At 36.6% G+C, this 24,328-nt stretch overlaps 1 protein-coding gene across 6 annotated transcripts in view; it reads left to right on the forward strand.

Annotated features, from left to right (window-relative positions):
• hid (head involution defective) overlaps nucleotides 1-24,328 on the forward strand; it is a 99,934-nt gene that overhangs the window by 65,772 nt on the left and 9,834 nt on the right. For all 6 annotated transcript variants that reach the window (XM_067787217.1, XM_067787218.1, XM_067787219.1 and 3 more), the window contains exons 3-4: nucleotides 12,814-13,345; nucleotides 17,567-17,756. In XM_067787217.1, coding sequence (XP_067643318.1) covers nucleotides 12,814-13,345; nucleotides 17,567-17,756 — 722 coding nt within the window. The remainder of the gene's footprint in view (nucleotides 1-12,813; nucleotides 13,346-17,566; nucleotides 17,757-24,328) is intronic.

Here is a 24,328-nt window from a genome sequence, read left to right on the forward strand (position 1 = left end):
GAGCTCTGCTCAACTGAGTATAAATATATACATATATACATATATGTACATGTTTACAGATTTTTTATATGCAAGATAAAATTTTATTCTGCTGTTTTTATTCTTTTGCCGCTAAGGAGTGGTCGGCAAGATCGTGCCTTGACGTATAATGCCTGCAGTTGCATATAAAGCATCAGCATCAATGCAGCAGCAGTAATAACAAACAAAAACAAACACAACAACCTCATACTAATAACAACAAATTTGCGCTCTATTAGTTTTTGTTGTCTGCTGTAAAGCAACAACCAAACTATAATCAAATTAAACATTTAAACAGCAGAGCGCACGGGGGTTTGCTTAGAAATTATCTTCACTCTCTCACCTCTTTTGCACTCTATCTTGGTCGTTTAAGCATTTAATGGGGTATGTTTTTCAAGTATTTGGCCATTTACATAGCAACTGCTGTTGGTTTTGGTTTATTACTATACCTTTCATGAACATGAAATGGTATATTAACTTTGGTCCGATCTTTGTAACGTTGAGAAATATAGAAGATAGAGTAGATAAGTATACCGAATTGAGATTCTCAATGAAATTTGGCACAAGGCTGTATTTTTGTATTATATTAGACATTTGTCGGATCCGGTAGGATCGGACCACTATAACATATATCTCTCATACAACCGATCGTTCAGATAAGACGATTTTGGCCATTCCTGCCGCAATTTAGAAAGCATAAACATGAAACTCGGTGATATATATTATATCATAGAAGATATCCTGAAAAATCACTTTCATCGGAGCTATATATAGTTATATTCCATACAATCGATCGTTCAGATAGAAAGATTTTTGGCATTTTCTCCCTTAATTTCCAATATAAAAACGTTATTTATTCTAATATATCATAGAAGATTTCATGAAAAAATCATTTCGATCGGAGATATATATATCGCATACAACCGGTCGTTCAGGTAGAAAGATTTTTAGCCATTTCTCCTTTAATTTCCAATATAAAAACGTTTAACTTGGTGATATTTATTGTAGTATATCATAGAAGATTTCCTGAAGAAATCACTTTGATCGGAGCTATATATAATATATATCCCATACAACCGAACGTTCAGATAAGGGGGTTTTTTGCCATTTTTATTTTATATTTATCCTAAAAATTGTTTAGGTATGTACATCTGTTCACTATATATTTCGTATCTTATACATCCGATTATTTGGAAATTACGAACGGGATAAGATTATTGTTCAGCACCATTCATGATAGGTATGAAGTGTTCGGCACAGCCAAAGACAGTCCCGTCCTTACTTGTTTTTGTTGTTGTTGTAACTATTAACGTGCAAGCGAGATCAAGGATAGAGGGTCAAATGCGCAATATTACGCCACCGTTTTGGAGGCTGCTGCACGAACCTATGTAAGATATTAGTCTTTAGTGCTTGGAGTTATTTGTAAATCACTTAAGTTTTTGTTTCAAGATTCTGCGCAGCTGGTTGTTTGCTTTTATAAAAATAAAAATGTGCAAATTTTTTAGGCTCGTCTTATGTTAGGTTATATCAGAGGTGCCCATGAGAGTTTCGCAGAGCTTTTCAAATCTATTTTGCACTTACATACACACATTCGTGTAAGCGCAGCGACTTCGTAAGTCTGACTGTTGGAACTCGTCGCAATATGGCCACAGTAGTATTCTCAGAAGGCTTCCCGCTGTGCCTCCAACATCAGATTATCACACGGCATCATTAAGTTTTGGCAAGTGTCGCACGTTGAATTAAGTGAGACGGGGTGCAAGGAAAGAACGCAATTTCACTTTACACCGACGGTTCCAAAATGGATTGCGGTGTGGGAGTGGGTGTCTTCAGTGAGCATCTTAAAATTTCAATGTCAGTGCGTCTTCCCAATTTCGAGAGTATTTTCTAGACGAAAGTTCTGGGTAAAAGGGGGCATTAACGCTCCTATCGGAGGACGCGGTGAAGGGGTGCGAAGTGTGCATTTACTCAGATAGCCAAGTGCATAACTCCCACTTTCCTTCGTCTTTCTTTCACCTGCAAAATGTCGTTTCAAGATACAGAAAACTCCGCAGGAATAACCCTTGTATTGGTACCGGGCCAAAGGAACATTGAGGTCAGACGAAATATTCACTGCAGCAGATTCAAGGAGTTAGCGGTCTCCAACGGATACTCTCCCAACACCTGCAAGACAACTAAGCAAATTACGATAGTAGTTGAACAGAGGACCTTCTTAATAGATCAGGTAAAAAAACTTTTTAGGATAACTGCAACAATCACGGGACACTGGCTGCTTGGCCTGCATGCTGAGAGAATGGGGCAGCATTTCAAAGAGCTGTGGCGGAGAAAGGCAACAAGGAAACAGTCGCGCACTAATTGTGTGACTACCCAGCTCTAGCTTAAACTAGGTTTATAAACTATGTGCAGTTATACACTGCCGAAACCCCAGGAAGTAGCTAAATGCACCGTTAGAGATATCAGCAGGCTCCTTGCCCATACCAAATGGTTTGAACGAAACACCTACTAGCCATGCTAAAACAGCAGCAATTGGTTCCAGCAGAATGTACATCAAAATGGCGACCCGTGCGCTTAGGACTTTGTAGCTGGGCGGCACAGCAAACAAGCAACCACACAACCTGTTCCCTTTCTTCGTCAAAGCAAGAACTTTATACTATGTTAATGCTACTAACTTGATTATAAGAACTTATAATATAGTACATCATTCCTAGAATCTTTGTTTTTGTAAAAGTGTATGGTAACATATCTTTGTACCTTGCTTATGAGATCTTCTCTCCAGCCTCGTCCAGCGTTTAGAAAGACTTCAAATAACCGTTGAAATAGTAAAACATAAATTTATATAAGGACAAAGTTCATATTATATTTATTATGTTTATACTTATGTACGAGTATGTGCGAATATTTACACGCATGTTTATACGTATGCAGTTGTATAAATTAAGAACGCATTGACATATTCATGAGGACAATATTTAGTATTATGTAAATATGTAATAGAAGTAAAGTGCTCAAATTGCATTTTAATAAGCGAAGTAGTAAGACGAGAAGCCATTTATTACTACTTGTAAAGAGAATACTTATTTTGCGTACATATTTATATTGTATATCACAATAAGCAACAGGAAAAAATTACTAAAAATGGCTTAGCAAACACTCCGAGTGTATTCTGCCATGAAAAGCTTTGTAGTGAAAATTCAGACACAGCATAAAATATGTAGGTCCCATTTCCAGGAAAATAAAAAGGTGGTACTACGCAAATTAAAAGAGAAGCTCAGCCATATGTTTAAAAAAAATTGTTTAGCTTCGATATCAAAGATTTCTTAAAAATGTTTACTGGGTATTTCATTTTATGCAAATATTTATATGTACAAGTAGTTGAGCATGCATGACATTTGCAACTTCAAGATAAACACATCATTTGCCGTGCATATGAGCATTTATATGAGTATTAGGGTGGCAATTGATTCCGACGAAAAGTGGTATTACCCGATCACTGAAAAGTTCCGTATGGCTTGCTCATGTCAAAAACTACTTTTCTGTCACTTTGGCAGATGAAGTACCTACTCTTATAACAGCCCTGCAATAAATAATGTGCAATATAAAAGTCTGCCGCTGCTGAGAGCAAAAACGGAGATCGTGATCCTTACGACAAAACGCATTCCCTCTAACATCAATATGAAGGTTATGGTTTAACAAGTAGGAACACGTATTATTATAATCTTTAATTGGCGCTGAATGACTGTTCCTTAAAAAGTCCTGTCTGTTATCCCTGTTTTGCGATAAGTTATGCCAATTGTAAGCGCAAGGGGAGTTCAAGTCTTCCACCACTTGCCTCTACCAACTTAGTGTAGGTCGCCACTGAAATAATTTCTTGACCTAACCGTCTTCGTTCAAACGCACAACATGAGCTAGCCAGCGAAGCTTTTTGCTTTTTATTCACCACACTATCTTCATAACAGCAAAAAGCTCATACATCATAATATCTCCTTTGATACTCGCCGCCGGCATCACGGACATAGTCATAATTTTTCCGGACAACTTTTCTCTCGAACACTCTAAGGCCATTTTATTTTCTGTCGACGCCGTTCATCATTCGTAGTCTTACATCAGGATCTGTATGATGAGCGACTTATAGAGCGTGATTTTTTATTCTTCGTCGAGAGGATAACTTTTGGGCACTTTCGAAGCATCTGCTAGAAATCAACACCAGAGTTCATAATCTTGTATACTTTGGTACCTAGGCACATATGACTTTTGCAAGATAATGAAAGGAAAAATCATATACTAGTGTTTTTTTCTTAACTACCAATAATTCTTCTTTTTATGTTTCCGATAGGAGCATACCGCGAAAGTTTTTGAGAGTTTAATCGAGGTTGATGGTCCTTTGCCGAATATTTTTCCTGTACGCTTCAGAGAATAACACCATTTAGGGAACGATATAATTTGACCACGTTAAGCCTCCTCTTACCGTATAAAACTTGGAGTATCCAGAGCCTCGCCCATTTCCTATTTTCTACCATTTCTTGTAGCTATAAGGAGGCATCCCTAGAGTTGGGGAGAGTTTTATCGCCACGATTTGACCACGTTGAACCTGCTTCCGTGCGGAATTTGGGGAAACCAAAGCCTATCTAGCTAGATCAATAGTATTCGCCCATGGGTTGATGAGTTTGACAACTGGGTTGGTTGAAATGGTTGGGCTATACAGCCCCTTGAATCACAACAATTTCTTATCACAACGTATGCTGATTAGTTTCCACATTTATTTTTTAATTTTTATTTTTAAAAAAAGGAAAAAAAAAACATATTTTTTTTTTGCTTAGGATTATTAAGAATTAATGAGCTTAACAATGATAAACAATAAATGTTGTTCAACTGTTATGCAATTATTATTTTGGTTTATAGGGAAGAGCATAAAAAAAGAAGGAAACATTGACTGGCATATTGCGATGGTACCATTTTCAAAACCGCCACATCATCATCGTCAGGAAATTTTCTTAAAAACCTTAACTTAAATTCGAACACACCATTAAAAATACAAACAATATTTTATTTTGGGAAAAAATAAATACAATATGAGAAAAATTAGCACCCTAATAAACGCGCATATTAACATAAACTATAAATTTTATAATTTCATGCAAATTATATACAGTTTTTATTGGCACATTTTTTACGTTCTTTTCTTACTTGCATACTTGCACACTAGTTTCCTTATTTTTCTTCTTTTTTCCATATATTGGCTCTTTAATGCCGCCCTCTTCTGCTTGATTGATTTTTATGAGTTTTGCTTTTGCATTTAAACTGCTTTAAATGCATTAAAAAGTGCTTGCGTATCATTTATGTATGTATGTAATTTCAATACAATATAATAAAAACAAGTAAGGAAGGTTAAGTTCGAGTGTAACCGAACATTACATACTCAGTTGAGAGCTATGGTGACAACATAAGGGAAAATAACCATGTAGGAAAATGAACCGAGGGAAACCCTGGAATGTGTTTGTATGACATGTCTATCAAATGAAAGGCACTAAAGAGTATTTTATGAGGGAGTGGGCCATAGTTCTATAGGTGGACGCCATTTAGGGATATAACCATAAAGGTAGATCAGGGTTGACTCTAGAATGCGTTTGTACGATATGGGTATCAAACGAAAAGTGTTAATGAGTATTTTAAAAGCGACTAATCCTTAGTACCATAGGTGGACGCCGTTTCGAGATATCGCCATAAAGGTGGACCAGGGGTGACCCTAAAATTTGTTTGTACAATATGGGTATCAAAAGAAAGGTGTTAATGAGTATTTTAAAAGGGAGTAATCCTTAGTTCCATAGGTGGACGCCGTTTCGAGATATCGCCACAAAGGTGAACCAGGGGTGACCCTAGAATTTGTCTGTACAATATGGGCATCAAACGAATGGTGTTAATGAGTATTTTAAAAGGGAGTGGGCCTTAATTCTATAGGTGGACGCCGTTTCGAAATATCGCCATAAAGGTGGACCAGGGGTGACTCTAGAATGTGTTTGTACGATATGGGTATCAAATTAAAGGTATTAATGAGGGTTTTAAAAGGGAGTGGTGGTTGTTGCATAGGTGGTCGCCTTTTCGAGATATCGCCATAAAGGTGGACCAGGGGTGACTCTAGAATGCGTTTGTACGATATGGGTATCAAATGAAAGGTGTTAATGAGTATTTTAAAAGCGAGTAATCCTTAGTTCCATAGGTGGACGCCGTTTCGAGATATCGGCATAAAGGTGGACCAGGGGTGACCCTAGAATTTGTTTGTACAATATGGGTATCAAAAGAAATGTGTTTATGAGTATTTTAAAAGGGAGTAATCCTTAGTTCCATAGGTGGACGCCGTTTCGAGACATCGCCATAAAGGTGGACCAGGGGTGACCCTAGAATTTGTTTGTACAATAGGGGCATCACACGAAAGGTGTTAATGAGTATTTTAAAAGGGAGGGGCCTTAGTTCTATAGGTGTTCGCCTTTTCGAGATATCGCCATAAAGGTGGACCAGGGGTGACTTTAGAATATGTTTGTACGATATGGGTATCAAATGAAAGGTGCTAATGAGTATTTTAAAAGGGCGTGGGGCTTAGCTCTATAGGTGGACGCCATTTCGAGATATCGCCACAAAGGTGGACCAGGGGTGACTCTAGAATGTGTTTGTATGATATGGGTATCAAAAGAAAGGTGTTAATGAGTATTTTAAAAGGGAGTAATCCTTAGTTCCATAGGTGGACGCCGTTTCGAGATACCGCCATAAAGGTGGACCAGGGGTGACTCTAGAATTCGTTTGTATGGTATGGGTATCAAAAGAAAGGTGTTAATGAGTATTTTAAAAGGGAGTAATCCTTAGTTCCATAGGTGGACGCCGTTTCGAGATACCGCCATAAAGGTGGACCAGGGGTGACTCTAGAATTCGTTTGTACGATATGGGTATCAAACGAAAAGTGTTAATGAGTATTTTAAAAGCGACTAATCCTTAGTACCATAGGTGGACGCCGTTTCGAGATATCGCCATAAAGGTGGACCAGGGGTGACCCTAAAATTTGTTTGTACAATATGGGTATCAAAAGAAAGGTGTTAATGAGTATTTTAAAAGGGAGTGGGCCATAGTTCTATAGGTGGACGCCATTTAGGGATATAACCATAAAGGTAGATCAGGGTTGACTCTAGAATGCGTTTGTACGATATGGGTATCAAACGAAAAGTGTTAATGAGTATTTTAAAAGCGACTAATCTTTAGTACCATAGGTGGACGCCGTTTCGAGATATCGCCATAAAGGTGGACCAGGGGTGACCCTAAAATTTGTTTGTACAATATGGGTATCAAAAGAAAGGTGTTAATGAGTATTTTAAAAGGGAGTGGGCCTTAGTTCTATAGGTGGACGCCGTTTCGAAATATCGCCACAAAGGTGGACCAGGGGTGACTCTAGAATGTGTTTGTATGATATGGGTATCAAAAGAAAGGTGTTAATGAGTATTTTAAAAGGGAGTAATCCTTAGTTCCATAGGTGGACGCCGTTTCGAGATACCGCCATAAAGGTGGACCAGGGGTGACTCTAGAATTCGTTTGTGCAATATGGGTATCAAACGAAAGGTGTTAATGAGTATTTTAAAAGGGAGGGGGCCTTAGTTCTATAGGTGTTCGCCTTTTCGAGATATCGCCATAAAGGTGGACCAGGGGTGACTTTAGAATATGTTTGTACGATATGGGTATCAAATGAAAGGTGCTAATGAGTATTTTAAAAGGGCGTGGGGCTTAGCTCTATAGGTGGACGCCATTTCGAGATATCGCCATAAAGGTGGACCGTGGGTGTCTCTAGAATGTGTTTGTACGATATGGGTATCAAATTAAAGGTATTAATGAGAGTTTTAAAAGGGAGTGGTGGTAGTTGTATATGTGAAGGCGTTTTCCAGATATCGACCAAAATGTGGACCAGGGTGACCCAGAACTTCATCTGTTGGATACCGCTAATTTATTTATATATGTAATACCTGTAAATATTTTAAGGGTTTTTTATTTCGCCCTGCAGAACTTTTTCATTTTCTTCTACTTAATATGGTAGGTGCCACAACCATTTTATAAAGTTTTTTCTAAAGTTATATTTCGCGGCAATAAACCAATCCAATTACCTCACCATGTTTCATCCCTTTTTTCGTATTTGGTATAGAATTATGGCATTTTTTTCATTTTTCGTAATTTTCGATATCGAAAATTGGGCGTGGTCATTGTCGGATTTCGTTCATTTTTCGTACCAAGATAAAGTGAGTTCAAGTAAGTACGTGAACTAAGTTCATTAAAGATATGTCGATTTTTGCTCAAGTTGTCGTGTTAACGGCCATGCGGAAGGACAGACAAACGACTGTGTATAAAAACTGGGCGTGGCATCAAACCGATTTCGCCCGTTTTCACTAAAAACAGTTAACATCATAAAATCTATGCCCCTACCAAATTTCAAAAGGATTGTTAATTTTTGTTCGACTTATGGCGTTAAAAGTATCCTAGACAAATTAAATGAAAAAGGGCGGAGCCACGCCCATTTTGAAATTTTCTTTTATTTTTGTATTTTATTGCACCATATCATTACTGGAGTTGAATGTTGACATAATTTACTTATATACTGTAAAGATATTAAATTTTTTGTTAAAATTTTACTTTAAAAAAAATTTTTTTTAAAGTGGGCGTGGTCCTTCTCCGATTTTGCTAATTTTTATTAGGCGTACATATAGTAATAGGAGTAACGTCCCTGCCAAATTTCATCATGATATCTTCAACGACTGACAAATTACAGCTTGCAAAATTTTAAATTACCTTCTTTTAAAAGTGGGCGGTGCCACGCCCATTGTCCAAAATTTTACTAATTTCCTATTCTGCGTCATAAATTCAACTCATTTACCAAGTTTCGTCGCTTTATCTGTATTTGGTAATGAATTATCGCACTTTTTCGGTTTTTCGAAATTTTCGATATCGAACAAGTGGGCGTGGTTATAGTCCGATATCGTTCGTTTTAAATAGCGATCTGAGATGAGTGCTCAGGAACCTACATACCAAATTTCATCAAGATATCTCAAAATTTACTCAAGTTATCGTGTTAACGGACGGACGGACGGACGGACGGACGGACATGGCTCAATCAAATTTTATTTCGATCCTGATTATTTTGATATATGGAAGTCTATATCTATTTCGATTCCTTTATATATGTACAACCAACCGTTATCCAATCAAACTTAATATACTCTGTGAGCTCTGCTCAACTGAGTATAAAAACAGTATTATGTTGTTACTTGTTTTTTTTTTTTTTGATGGTTGTTGTTGTTTGTATGCCTTTAATTTATCATACCGTCGCGACGCCACAACGCAACGCCTGCACATGTGCGATATTTGTATTAATAAATTTGCTACTTTGCATAACTTCGTATGAACAAATAATACACACACACATACATACATATATAGTTATATACACATGTGCAAGTGGCTATGTTGGTGCTCACCTCTCAGGTGTCTTTTCTGCTTGACTTAACGCTAATTTGCTGATAAAATTGATACAAAAAAATTACAACATTGTAATTGTAAAGCACTTGAGGTGGCGAATTAAAGCTTTTTTTTTTGTTGCATGCAGTGTGGGTGTCATAAAGACGCCAAGTGGTGCAGGTGGCACTAACTTGTTCATTTTTATATTGTTTTGCTCATTAAAGCAATTCTGATCCTCATATATGCATGTATGTGTGTATGTGTTTGTCAAATTTATGTAGCAATTATAAGCTTAAACGGCATAATCGATAGATCAAAAATAGGTGCTCCTCTGGTGTATCTCTTACTTTTTTCAGTTTTTAATTTACGCATGACTTTGAACTTAATTGAAAGTTTTAAGGCTGACTACAGAGTGGAAGCGTAAGCCTTGCTATAATATAAAGATTGAAAATTATGAAAATGATTTCTTATGGAAATTTGTAAAAGTTGCCACAGTGGCAAAAACATTTCAAGTTTGTGAAATATAAGATAATAAAAATTGCTTCTCGCTTAGCATAGCTTATAGCGAGCACTCTGCTCTCAACCTAAGGCAAATGTATTCATGTGTTAGCTCCAGTGTTGCCATTTTAGCTTTTTTCAAGCTAGATTTACCTTTCTTCCGTTTAGATTGGAAACCTGCGATTCAGCTTTAAGCTTTTTCAGCTTTTTTTTTAGAAATTGTTTAGCTCTTTTTAACTTTTTCAAAATTTTAGAATAAACAGTTTTATGTAGATTCAATTTTTAGAACATTGGATGTGTAAAACACCTTCCAAAAACTTGAAAAAGAGGTTCTCAGTTAGTGTGGAATGTAGAGTTTATATCTTTAATGGATTCTCGAAAAGGAAAAGGAGGAAAAAGAAGATTTATTGAAAATAATTTTATCGGCCTTATTATTTTGAAAATAAAAAACCATTTACCTCAGACATATTACGAAAACTTATAGACTATAAAGGATTTTTATTTATCATGTGACCCTATTAAATTAAAACACAGATAGCATCTGCTAACTATTTTTTTTAAATTTTTTATGAAATTGTAGTAAAAGTTAATTAAATTTTTTTTTAGTCTGTTATGTCTTGGATGAAAACATTAATAAAACGTATAGAAAGTTGCCTTAAAGCTTTAGCTTTTTTCTTAGCCTTAATCATTTTTATTTAGCCTTTTTTCGCTTTTTATTTTTGTCAATTTAGCCTTTTTCTTAAAAAGTTCTGGCAACACTGCCTAGCCCAAATAAAAATACATAAACTTAACGAAACGTGTGCCATTTTGCTTATAGCAGTCCAACAATTTATGTGTTAGGGGAACTAAATTATTTAAGAACGTACCAAAAACTTTGTGTGTAGAGGGCCCTTCAACGAGAAAACGAGAGCAACGCAACATCAGGTATTTTGCGTTTTCCAATTCTGTCGGAATGTGTGAACAGAAAGGATGATCCTCTATGCTACGCTTATGTAAATACTCCTTAAAACCGCCGTGACAATAAGTGGGGTCTGTTTGAGGTGGTAGGTTAGCTCGCCGTGCTTCTGCTTGTATCATTGCGCTATATGCCGAACTAACGGTCCACCTTTTGTTTGTTACCTTGTGCTTGTCTTGGCAACTTCAGATGGTCGCCTGAATCAAATGTAGTAAAGATCGTCCTTTTCAGTGGACAGCGGATCAACTGGGATTTTCCAAGATAAAACAAGGATCGCGTCGTCGGACACCGTCCGAAAAGCACGGCAAGCTGCTAGTATATCTTTTTGTGGGTGCTCATTTTAGAGCCGTGTCATACTGGTACTGCATATAATATTTTCGAGCTGATTATATTGGATAAAAGCTGACGAGTAGCTTTGACTGGGTCGCCGCTGTTGAGCATTGTTCGCATTAGAGATCCACTAACTTTAGAAAATTTCTTTCCCACCACCCTGAAGTACTATTTGAAAGTTAGTTTTGAGTCAATGTTTAATCCTAAATATTTCAAGAAAGGCCTTGAATTTATATGATAATCTCCTATGGCTAGGACTAACTCATCCGCAGACCGCTCTGAGCTCATCAAAACCACTTCTGTCTTATTGCTAGCCATCTCCACACAGCTATTCCTTCATTCTTTCTACGGCCTCGTTACATAATGCTTTGAGCAGATCCAGTTGCTTGGCCACTCCAACGACGACAATATTATCGGCATAGATGACCATTTGCATGCCTCCGGGAAGATCGATTCGTAGAGCACCATCATACATCGCATTCCATAAAATTAGCCCTAGAACAGATCCCCAATTACACCGCCTGTGATGTTGTGCTTTCTTAGTCACTCATCCGTATCAAAAATGAGTACTCTGTCGCTTAAATAGCTACCAATTTTTCTGCACAGGCGTGCCGACGTCTCGTAGCGCTGTCTGCGTACAGTTCAACGTGTTAAAAGCATTTCTAATATCCAAAGTAATCAGCGCGCAAAGCTTTTTTTACTTTGACCTCCGGTTATGGTTTCACGTGCTATATTGACAACTGTTTGTATTGATTGTTTGTTTGATTTTCGAAATTCAAACTGATTATTTGACAAGCCACCTGGGCTTTACAGGATCTACTGTAGACGCTTACTAATAATACTTACGAAAAGATTTTTCCTAACAAGTCCAACATACAAAGTGGCCTGTATTTTTATCATTGCTTGGCGGCCACCTTACCTGGTTTAAGCAAGAGGACCATTTTTTTTTGCCTTTCCTTGAGCGGGTGAAGAGGCCTTCTTGTATACAGTCGTTGAAAAGATCGGTAAATACTGATGTTCCTGACCTAATCGCTGCTTTAAGGCCTATATGAGATTTCTATACCTTCGACGCCCTTGCATTGATAAATCCAGTAATCTTGTTCGGAAAAAGAATTTCGACGACTCTCCGCACATAGGCTGCCTTTATTTCTGCCCTTTAATTTTAGCCAACAACGTTATGTAAGTCAGTCCCCGAGGAAAAAATATTTTATACGCTCTTCTGTTATATCGTCGTTCCACCAATATACAGGACATGACAGCATTACACGTCATTCTTAATGACTTAGATATTTGAGGTGATATACTTTCCGCATGTGTCCTTCGTATTGGTTGTCTGGTTAACTAAGACTCGTACTGAAAAACCGGCCGATAATGTACCTTATTTTCATCCGCAGAACCGAACTAAATTTATTATCAACTTAACAATATTGTTTAATATAATCTTGGTCTGAAATAAACGTATTTATTTAAATTTTATTTAACTACCGAATTTAATATATTTAACTCTATTTAATTCCCTCTCTCTTCTCTTCCAGATACGCCAGCTTTTCAATATCCACCAGCCAGTCCATGTTGTCACTTACACAGTCCTTCCCCATATACAGGTAGTGGAGGTGGTGGTGGCGGTGGCAGTGGCGGAGGCGGCGAAGTATTCTTTCCACCTAGTCGCAGCACTCCACGTACACCACGAACCAGCGTTAGCTTTGCCGCTGGCGAAGAGACTACTTTTTTTCGTCATCACAATATAAGTGGTAGCTGTAGTAGCGCATCACATCTCCAGCCACCTCAATCGGCACCACCAATGCCGCCAAGTAGTCACGCGAGCGCACATAGTCAAACAGCACCGCAACAATATCAACAATATTCATATCCACATTACCAATATACCCCACCGCCGACACCGCTCACGGCCAACGCGAGCACCTGCACCGGTGGCAATGCTTTCGGCTCAACGGAAACGACAACGCATCACCGCACTTGTACAGCATCAACATCGACGTCGTCATCGTCGTGCGGAGCGAAGGGACATGCGCGATTGCATCGCAGTTTTTCGGATGCGCAAAAGCGGTAAGTGGATTGAGTTTTGAAAAAATTTTGAATGTAAGACATTGATTTTTACTTAATACTTACATATAAGTTATTTACTAAAACTTCAATAATTAGAAATTTGTCAACGAAAGAAAACTTTAATGAAAGTATTAGAAACTTAACGAAGTTCCTAAAACTTAACGATAATTTCTCAAATAAATATATCTAGTTGGTTGCATTTAATACAAATTAGAAATAGTTAATTGTGCTTTCTAATTTTAACGAAACACTCTGAGTAGTTAAGAACTTTTAAATTATTGTTAAACATTTTTCGTAAAACAAGCTTGAACTCATAAGTTCAGTTAATTGCTAAAATTTCGAATACAAGATAAACACACCGAGGGGTTTACAACTTATACGGGGAAGTACCTAAAGAACCTTAATTAATCTTATCGAAAACTAGTATTGTAACGAAGTTCTGCTTATTTTTCACCTTCTGCTAACGTTCGTATCGCTGAACTTTCGAATAAAATACTCCCATATTCAGTATTGCAAAACGGTCTTTATTTAGACTACTTTGGGAGTAGTACTTCACAATTACAATTATACTTCACTAATAGCGCGTTTAAATCAAAACTGGTTCCTCATTTCTCAGCTTGCGCCGCCTTTATACCCCTAATGCCTCGCTCGCACATTTCTCCCAAGGTCCCGACCTTTCACGAACTTGCCTTCTGGAACAGTTGTACTTCATACTTGGTTATTTAGCTATATGCGTGTGTATGTGTGAGTAACAACCTCCGCTCTTAGCTGATGGTAACGTGCTGTGTGATTGTTTCTCTTTCTTCTTCACTCCTATCTGCTGACTACATATGTGTACGCGAAACAATATCTCTGCTTCAAGCTGCTGGTAATGCGTATGGAATATTCTTCGTTGCCTTGTACATAAGTGTGGCTGCTTGCTTGAATGCTGTTGTGCATTTACTTAGCAGCAGCACAGTGATGCAAAGAACTGTTAATATTCGCCACAGTATACACAGGTGAAGCGTCAAAACTTTTAAATGCTAAGCTTAAGCGATGTAAGATCATGCATCAGCTTAAAGAAAGAAATCTTACTTGGACCAAAGGAATTCTCTTATAAATTAAAATTAGAAAAAGTTAATGATCGTTTTTTGTCTGAAATTTTTCAAAAATGTATATAGCCGAAGAGCATTCAATTTCATGTCTCTTATATGGGGTCTATCTCAATATTATTATAGTTATTTTCCATTTTCTAAAAATTCTAAAATAGAGCGTTTTTTAACCAAATTCTGAGACAAAGCGTTACTAAAACAGCAGCGGACACAGGGTGATTCCCCACTCAGCTACCGATATATTGAGTACGTCGATTAACTGTATAAATTATGATTTTACGAAAAGAGACAGTTCGGTGGAATAACCTAAAAAGTAAAATTGTAATTTCAAATTATTTTTCAGATTATTCTCAAGATGCTAGTTCGGACTTATATACGGCATATGATTATCAACATCGATAAAGCTTCTGAAACCTTTGGACAGTATTTTTGTCGCTACTACGATTTCTCGAATTTGTTCGAAAAGAAGGTTCCCACAGTTATCGGCTTCTCGCGAGAGTACCGAATCTCGAAATACACGCAAAGCTCGCGATCTTCTGGTTATTCAGTTTAATCACTCTCCATTTTATTCGAGAAGAAATCGTAAGCAATATATAATACTGCAGCGACTAAATTGAATGGATGGAAATCTCTAGGGAATACGAATAGTTTCCAGCATTTACACCTCAGCCAATTTTGAAGCCACCGGCCGTGCCTCTCTTCCAAATAGATAATAATCCATTACGGCATTAAATGTTCCCGGCGAAAGTTAATTAAGTATGCTACTGTGCCCTTTCTGGGTATCCCTCCAGCACCCAAATACATTTACTCTCAATGTGGTTTGTGCCGACGTGCATAATATGTGCATGTCTATCGGAAGCAAGTTTGGGTTGGCATCTAAGGCCACTGTTTGGTAGACTGAACTTTTTTTCGGCTGTTGAGACTGTAGTTCTTACTAAGAGCTTCCCACCACTGCCTCATACAACCATAGCACCATCTTTGCACTGAGACCTTAATTCTTACCGAACCTCACCTTTCAGGCATAGTGTATGAGTTTAAAAACGATTATTAGTCCCAGATACTAAGTACTTCTTAATAGGGTTAACTGTTGACCATTTAGCATTGATAATTCAAAGGAGGATGGTTTGTACTTCCTGTGAAGAGTAGTAGATCCGTCTTCTCCTGATTAAGCCTAAGGTCACATCCTTGTGTTTACCTACTTTGTTTTTTCAACGTTCTTATTAATGATTTCACTCATTACTGAAGGGAATGAACCCGAAATTAGTATCCCACAGAGTACGCCACAATCTTTACACCATTTGTGTTGAAATTTGCTAAATATCGTTTATAGTAATGAGTCATAGGTGAGAGCATCCCACCTTGTAGTGTTCCCTTAAATATGTATATATCTGCTTACTAACTCTCGCTACATCCAGTTGATATATCGCAGTTAAAAAGGAAAAGCGAGATCCAAATCCCTACTGGATCCTCCACCTCTGTTCTCCAGAGCGCTTATTTTATCGCGTCATCTTTTACATTGTTCAAAGCAACTTCCACATCAGCAAACGCGATGAGATTAAATTGTTTATACATAGTACCACTCCTACCACGAGCACCACTCCTACACTTTAAGAACTAAATTTCAAGAAAGTGTTTCTAGCCCATATAGCTCATATCGCGGGTATTGAAATTTAATTACAAGGAAAGTTCGGTGGTTATAGTACTTGAATTCCTAGCAGTAGTAAAAATAATAATTTTTAAATAATAAATAAAACTATTAAGTTCAACATCTTAACCTAAATTAGAGTTTTGCAATCCTCCAGATAGCTTCATTTGACGTTTTCATTTCCACCAACGCAGGGTAACCCAACTGAGAGTCGAAGTCTCAGTAAGCATAGAGAAAACGAGAATTTCGACGACTTATAGATTAAGTGTCTAACTGAAGATGTTGGGAACGGCCTTAAATCAAATATCTTCAATTTAATATATTCAAAACAGAAAGACATACATCTGTTGTATGCCCACTGCTCATTATCGCCTTCATAATTCATTATATTTCATACCAATAAATAACTAATTATATACAACAATTTATCGCCTGAGAACGCCTACTTTGCGCATAAACGTTGCAATAACAACAAAATGAGATATACATATAAACAAACTGAAAAAAAAATCGAAAGCTCCTATTATACTATAGTGTTTATGATAATGAAATGTGAATGAACGGAAGTCTAGGGAGGCAGGCAGCATAACCATATGCCATACGATCAACGCTAGCGATCAACGACCGGCCAGTTGTGCGACAACAGCTCCCGCAACGCATTAACGCGCCATTTAGATTGTGAAATCTCATTTTGCCTCTGTTATATGCTAAAAATATCAATTCCCATGACATCTTTTCACGCACCAAGTGTATTATTATATGTGATATTTTCAGTGCTGTGAGCTATCGGTCAGTTGGCAACTGCAACGACTACCGCAACGATACGCAACTGTACAAGCTCCCCCAGCTTCCAATTATGAATACACATATCAGTTTCTCAAGTATTGACCGACTGACTTTGGTGACAAGCAGTTAATTGCAACACAACTAAATATCGACAAGACCAATGATGCTGAATGCTACAGTTGGCTGTCAAGATAATCCCTTCGTTTTAAGAAAACCGTACCAGTGCAATATCCCACAAATGCACGTCTCACATCTAGTGAAATGTCATGCGTTACATCGATCGTCGTCACTTTATCGCCACATAAATATTTCGCCATGAGAATGAGCACAATAATCAAAAGCAAGTCACTTGCCTTATACCACCCCTTTAACAATGCCAAACACATATCAGCTTCTAGAATTTATTGTACACTAATTACAGTTTGTATTGTGATAATATTAAAAATATTATTACGATCGCTAATAGTAATTCATATTTAATCAGCAGGGACCTTCGTTTCGCTACAATTAAATTTCTTTATAGATTCTTTACGTTGAAGCTCTATTGATTTTGTTGTTTCAATGTATCTTTGTTCCTTTTTTAGTGTTTTAAAATATGTTTTATCATTGCTATATTTTTACGTTAAAACTTTGATTGTCTCAGTATTTTTATTATTTTCTCATACCATCTATTTATATGCATTTCCTTTGTTTGTTTAGCTCGCGTCGCACATCAACCGCACAGGATGATGAACGTGAATGTCATAGTGAACATGAGACCAGCTGGGATGAGTTCGATGATCGTTATGATAATTTTACAGCAGGCCGTGAACGTTTACAGGAATTTAATGGACGAATACCGCCGCGTAAGAAGAAAAAGGATGTGCCAAAATCGAAATCAGAGAAAAAGGTGAGTGTGTAAACTGAAGAGAGAGAGAGAGAAAGAGATGGTACCAATACGCCTAAGAAACTGTAGATCTATTTAAATAGGGATTCAAGTGGTTGAAAGGCGCGATTCACAGCTTCCGTAACCAAATTGTAAACCTCACCTACGCGAGGGAAGTCTTGATATTTGCAGCCAAGGCATTACTCATGGAACTAGGGGTTAGGTGATTTTCGGGCTTGTACCTTGTTGGTGCTTGTTACCGGAACGTAACGGATTTATTTCCGGCAAAGAAACATCAACATCAATAACACTCCCCAAAACAACAACAACAGCATATGTTTAAATGAAATTAACTTAAATTTTGTCACTGTTTTTATGCATATGAGTCATGGTGTTCTATAGTGGTCTAAATCCTGAATTATTACTTACTTTTTTACTTATTTGGAGCTCAATTACTTAAACGATATTGGGCACTTCTAGTATTGGCCACCATATGCCTCTTAACGGAGTGGAGGCCTCCTTTTTCTCTGTTTTCAACGAAGTGGAGGTATCCTTCCTTCTCTTCTGGATTTCGATAAGAAAATCATTTAGGCAGAACCATCTTCATTAGTTCGCTGAAAATGGCAGAGACAACGCAGCCTTTGGGTAATTGATTTGTCTGGGTAAAGCTAATCGTTAAATCTCCTTTGATGGAAGTCATGCCAATAAGTGGAGGTCCATAGATCTTTCCAAGAATTTTTATTTCCGTAAACCAATTAGGTACTCATAAGAACCAGCTTCCAACTAATGAATCAAGGAGCCAAGTGCGATTTAAGATACTTTAAACAAGTACATTTCTGAAATATAATATATCGCTCTCTATGCAGTATTTTTATAAATAAACAAATTTTGATCATATATATCTCGAGATACTCCAAAAACTCGCAGGGGTCTCCGGATCATAACATTTTTAGTATCAAAATCTCAAAGTTGTATAAAAAGGGCGTCATTACCAAACACTCGTGGAGTTCGACGTGTACGTATAGAAAACTGCTAGATTTCACTAGGTAGCGTGCTCCGCCTACCACACCAAAGATCCTGGGTTCAAGTTCTGGACAAACTCCCCAAAGAAAATTTCAAGAAAAGTTTTTCAATTAGAAAAAAGTTTTTCTAAGCAGTATCGCCCCCCAGCAGTGATTTGCCAAAAACTGCGAGTGTATTTTAGTATGCAAATCTTCTCCTTGCTTTGCAGCTGCCGTTCGGAGTTGGCCCCATTCAGCCAATCTGTAGGGAACATTAAAATGGAGCACGGCGCATACTGTAATAGAAGCTCAGCCAAAATCTCTTCGGATGTAAATCACGCCAAGTACTTATTATTTATTTATAGCACTCTGCTAAATTTATAACTTTTTGATAACAGATCCCTAATTTTTCTTATCAAACCACTTGATGAAGCTTCCATAATTTTTTTATAACACACCGGGAAGTCTTCGACTAACTATTCGATAAATAAACTATAACTTTTTGAAAACAAATCAATAAATTTCGATAGCATGGCGATAATAAATTGTTAACACTCCAATCACAAAACAATAACTTTTCGATAACAAATCTATAGCTTTTTCATAAAAAAAATGGTAACTCTCGATAAATAATCGTAAACTTTTTGATAGTTAATAGTAATCTTTTCGATTAATAAAAAATATATTTTCGGGAACAAATAGACAACATTTAAATAAAACAAGTAAAGGTGTCTAAGTTCGGGTGTAACCGAACATTATATACTCAGCGTGGGCTTCAATTGAACATTTCATTTCAGATAAATTACTTTTCAACATAACACGTGGCACCGCCCGTTTAAAAAAAATGTCTCCCCATTTCCTCTTACAATAAAACTTGTTTATTGAAATACCATTAATTCAAAACTATTTTTTGCTAAGTTATAGCTTATTATTCCAGTCTACGACCCTTTTGAAATTGTTTTATATCTAAGTTGCCGTGGTCTTTAACCGATCCCGTCCATTTTTACTAGAAATATTTTCTGCTATAGGCAAAATATGTGTACACAATTTCATTACGATATGTTAATTTTTCTTCGAGTTATGGCTCCCGAAACATAGAAAATTGCTTAGTCAAAAAAAGGGGCGGTGCCACACCCATTTTCAAAATGTTTAGTGTATTCCAATTTAATGTTAGAATTCAATTTAGAAAGTAAAACTCTACTGACACAAAGCTCTTTTTCGCTAAGATATAGCTTATTATTTTCGTCTCCGACCCTTTAAAAAATCTTTTATATAAAAGTGGGCGTGGTCTTTAACCGATCTCGTTAATTCTATCTAGAAATAGTTCCTGCTATAGAGAAAATCTGTGTTCCCAATTTTATTACGATCCGTTAATTTTTCTTCGAGTTATGGCTCCCGAAACATAGAAAATTTCTTAGTTATAAAAGGGGCGGTGCCACGCCCATTTTTTTAAATTTGAAGTTTTTCCTATTTATTGTTATAAATCCACTTGGGAAATGAAATACCATTGACCACGACCTTTTTAAAAATCTTTTATATAAAAGTGGGCGTGGTGCTTAACCGATTTCGTTAATTTTTCTTCAAAGCATTCCTTATAGTAAAGGCAACCTCTCTGCCGAATTTTGTTACGATAGGTTTAACGATGTTTGATTTATGATTAATAATATTTGTAAAATTGATTTTATCACAAGTGGGCGGTGCCACGCCCATTTAAAAAAATTTTTTTTAAATTTTTATCAAGAGTCTCAAGTCCACATGTCAAATTTCAACATTTAAGTGTATTATTTACTAAATTATCAGGTTTTTCGTGTTTTACAAAATTTTGTATATACAAAAGTGGGCGTGGTTACCATCCGATTTCGCTCATTTTCAATACCAACCTATTATGGGTCCAGTGTACTAAATTTGCTGAAGATATCTCAATCTTTACTCAAGTTATCGTGTTAACGGACGGACGGACGGACGGACATGGCTCAATCAAATTTTTTTTCTATACTGATGATTTTGATATATGGAAGTCTATATCTATCTCGATTCCTTTATACCTCTACAACCAACCGTTATCCAATCAAAGTTAATATACTCTGTGTGCAAAGCACGCTGAGTATAAAAAAGATATCTCGTTAATAACAAAATTGACAACTCATTGATAACCCTTGTTATCCCAAGTAAGATTATAACACCTCAATAACTCTCCTATACCTCGTCGAAAGCACATCGATAAAAAAACTAATAACTGGACTAGAAGATAGATTCTGTACCTTCTTACGTCTGAGTTATATGAATTTTATTATTTATTCAGAGACAGCGCCGATTTCAGAATCACCTACGAATGAATCAGTTAAGAACATGTTCAAAAGACTGAGAAGGTGACAGTTGGCACTACGTAGAACAGAACAATGTTAAAATGAGATAGTTCTGCACTAGTACGGAACTAGTTCGAAACTAGTTCAATTGGAGGCAAAAGATTTATATAGATGTTTATCCAGACGTAAACTATAAATAAATCCTCCACATTTATATTTCACCTACGGGTCTCCTTTCAGGGACTTCTTACAACTTTTTTCTGGAAGATGTCCTCTTGAGACAGAACATGCTTTGAGAAAAGAGATATAGTACTTTATTTACCCAAGATAGAAGCTCGAAGAAGGAATACAAACTAAGGTTTTTCCAGCATTTGGCGCTAGGTTTACCCAAATACTTTCATGTATCGAAGCGAAAACATTTAATAATTCCTTGTCAAAGTAGGTAAATAATGAGTGAATACTAAACAAGGAATGCTAGCATTAAAAAAAAGAAGATATTGAACACATCTTTGTACAGGCTGGCATTAGCCTATGGATACAGGTGTTCTACATTGTTCCACTCATAAATTAATCATTGTAAAAGCCTCAAGAAAAAAATGATAACACATTTGTAGTAAAATACTAAAAAAACTATGACATGACACACTTCATTCATTTATAGATACAAATAAAGGAAACTTTCCAAAGTCTTTGTCTTCAAAACACTTGTGGTGGGCATATGTGAAACGAAAAAAAAAACCAAAGTGTGGAAGCAAGACCTGCAGGCAAATAGAAGTCATTAAACAATGAAACGCAAATTAAAAACTAACACAACTGTGCTGAAAAAAATAAGAATTTTATTACGCTGCAGAAACTAAATAAATGCAAAATTGCATTTTAAATCCCAGGCGGGCTTGTGCACCATGCGGGCCAATGGACATAAGCTTACTGGCAACTAACGTTTCACTGCGCTAACACTCGTCTCCTTTGCTTGGCTAGCTAGACTAGCATGTCAATGAGCAAGCGCGTCAGCCACGAGCTGGCTCCTTACAGCCCTCCCGCTTGTCGTGTGTGCAAGCTAGAAGGGGTTTCATGGCGTTGGCACGTAGCGGGAACACACGTGGTATTATTTTTAAATTTTTTTGCTTCTGGTTTTTTTTTTTCTTTTTTTTTGCTTTTTTTTTGATAGTTGAGTTCACTTATTTTATTGACGCCGCCAAGCTGCGCAATTAAATTTTATCGCAAAAAATAACGAATTTTATTGTCACTTGAATCCGCAACACCGGCTGGCTGATTGGGTCTGGCAGTCGCCTTGCTGGCTGCTTGCTTTACTTTTGTCCGATTTTTTATGAGGGTTTCTGCAACAGAAATTTGCAAATCTATGCAATTTTTACGAGCGCTGAGTATTTTGTAAGTTTATTTTCGTTTTAATTTTAATTTATTTATTATACATTTTTTTTTTTTTAAGTTTTGTTTTGCATTTGGTTTAGTATCTATAAGTAATTTTCTTAAAATCACAATCGAAAGCGTATTTATATGTACATACATACTACGCTTGGTTGAACTAGCCGGTCAATAAATATCTCACATAGACTGAATTTATTTGACGACTAAACGGAAATCATCAATTAGGCGTCAGGATTTTTACTATAGGATAATTCCGTCCTCTTGGCAAATACTGAAAGTTTTCTTGGATTCGGCTTAATTTCTGCCTCGAGATCTGGCAGCTCTGCCGCCCCTTGTAGCTAATATGAGCAACATAGTGATTTCCACATCATTTTAGAAATTTTTCAGTCCCTCGCTTCTGTCCCCGCCTTTTCTGCTCGATGAATCGTATGCAGCTCCTGTTTTTTTTTTTTTTAATTTCTTCCAACCGCATTGGGCAGTCTAACGTTGATACATATAGTTCTGCACCCTCCTTTTCTAACTCATGGGCCTGTTTGTTACCTTCTATCCCTTTATAACCGTAATTCTCTTCAATGCTTCTTTGCATTCCAGGACACTTTTTGATGGAGTATGGTTTTAGATGATTGCCTTGATCGCCGCCTGACTATTAAGTAATATATAAATTACCGCGATTGTAGCTTAGCTCAATCAACTATTTGGCTTATTTTCATGTATTTACAATCGATTTTTGCGACTTGTTCTAAAAAATAATCACAATTGCCTATTTAACCGTGGGTTGGCCACCCTGTGTTGGTGAAAACAAAAATATCCAATGAAGCTATCGAATAGATTGCTATCCTCCAGGTAAAATCTAACTTAACTGGATATGGTGAAAACCACGCTTAATCTATAAGTAATATAAATGCATCGACTGTTATTTAAGTACAAGGAAAAAGAGTAAATAAAAATCAGCTGTTTTGTTGGTTTTTGTGTATTCACAATAGATTTTTTCAATTAGTTCTACAAACTATTCATAATTATCTATTTAACTGGAAGTTGGTCACCCTGTGCTGCTAAAAAATTAAAATTTTTAATTACGCTGCCTTTATGGCCGTTTTTGTCATCACGGTTTAAGTTTGATATTATATACCCACCATATAATATCAATCCCTTAAAATAGCTTCATTTGACATTCTCGTTTATACCAACATAGGATGTCAAGCCCCCAGTTATCGACAATTGTAGAATAAAAGGCAAACATATATTGTGAATACACAAAAAACAGCTGACTTTTATTTACAGTTTTATATTGCACGTAACTGACGGTCGATGTTTCAGTTAGCATAGAGAAAAAAAATTTCGAGAACTTATAGCTAAATAGCTACTGAACTGAAAAGAGTACGAACAGCCCTTAACGGAGCAGATGTAATAAATAGAACCCTGGAGAGATGTTCTACGGTAAAATCGCAACAACTGTGGCTCTGTTTCAAATATTGGTTAACAAGCCCAAAAAAATGGATTAGTATTGGTTATATAGGGACCTATAGGAGAGTCTAACCTAATGTGAGTGAGAACACCTGCAGTGGAGATAAACTTAGTAAAACTCTTCCTTTAAAGAAAAAGGGCTCTTCAAATATAATAAAATATATTGCAATTTTTGCATCTTCAAACTCTTTCAGCCCCCCTCAAGGGCTGACTCATTATAAATCCTACGGCTGTCAGTGTAATTTGATAATTGGCGCAAAAGTACTACACGTCGTTTTTTATTGTTAATATTATTATATTTTTTTTTAACTAACAAGCTCTGTTTTCAATTTATATGTCATCAAATTTGCTTTTTTATTTGCTTTTAAATTTTTTTTTGCTATTGAACTGATAACAATATTTTGCAAAATCTTTCAAGGCTAATGACCTTTTCTAGTTG

This window comes from Eurosta solidaginis, chromosome 5 (genome assembly GCF_040869045.1).
Source record: "Eurosta solidaginis isolate ZX-2024a chromosome 5, ASM4086904v1, whole genome shotgun sequence".
Classification (NCBI taxonomy): Eukaryota; Metazoa; Arthropoda; class Insecta; order Diptera; family Tephritidae; genus Eurosta; species Eurosta solidaginis.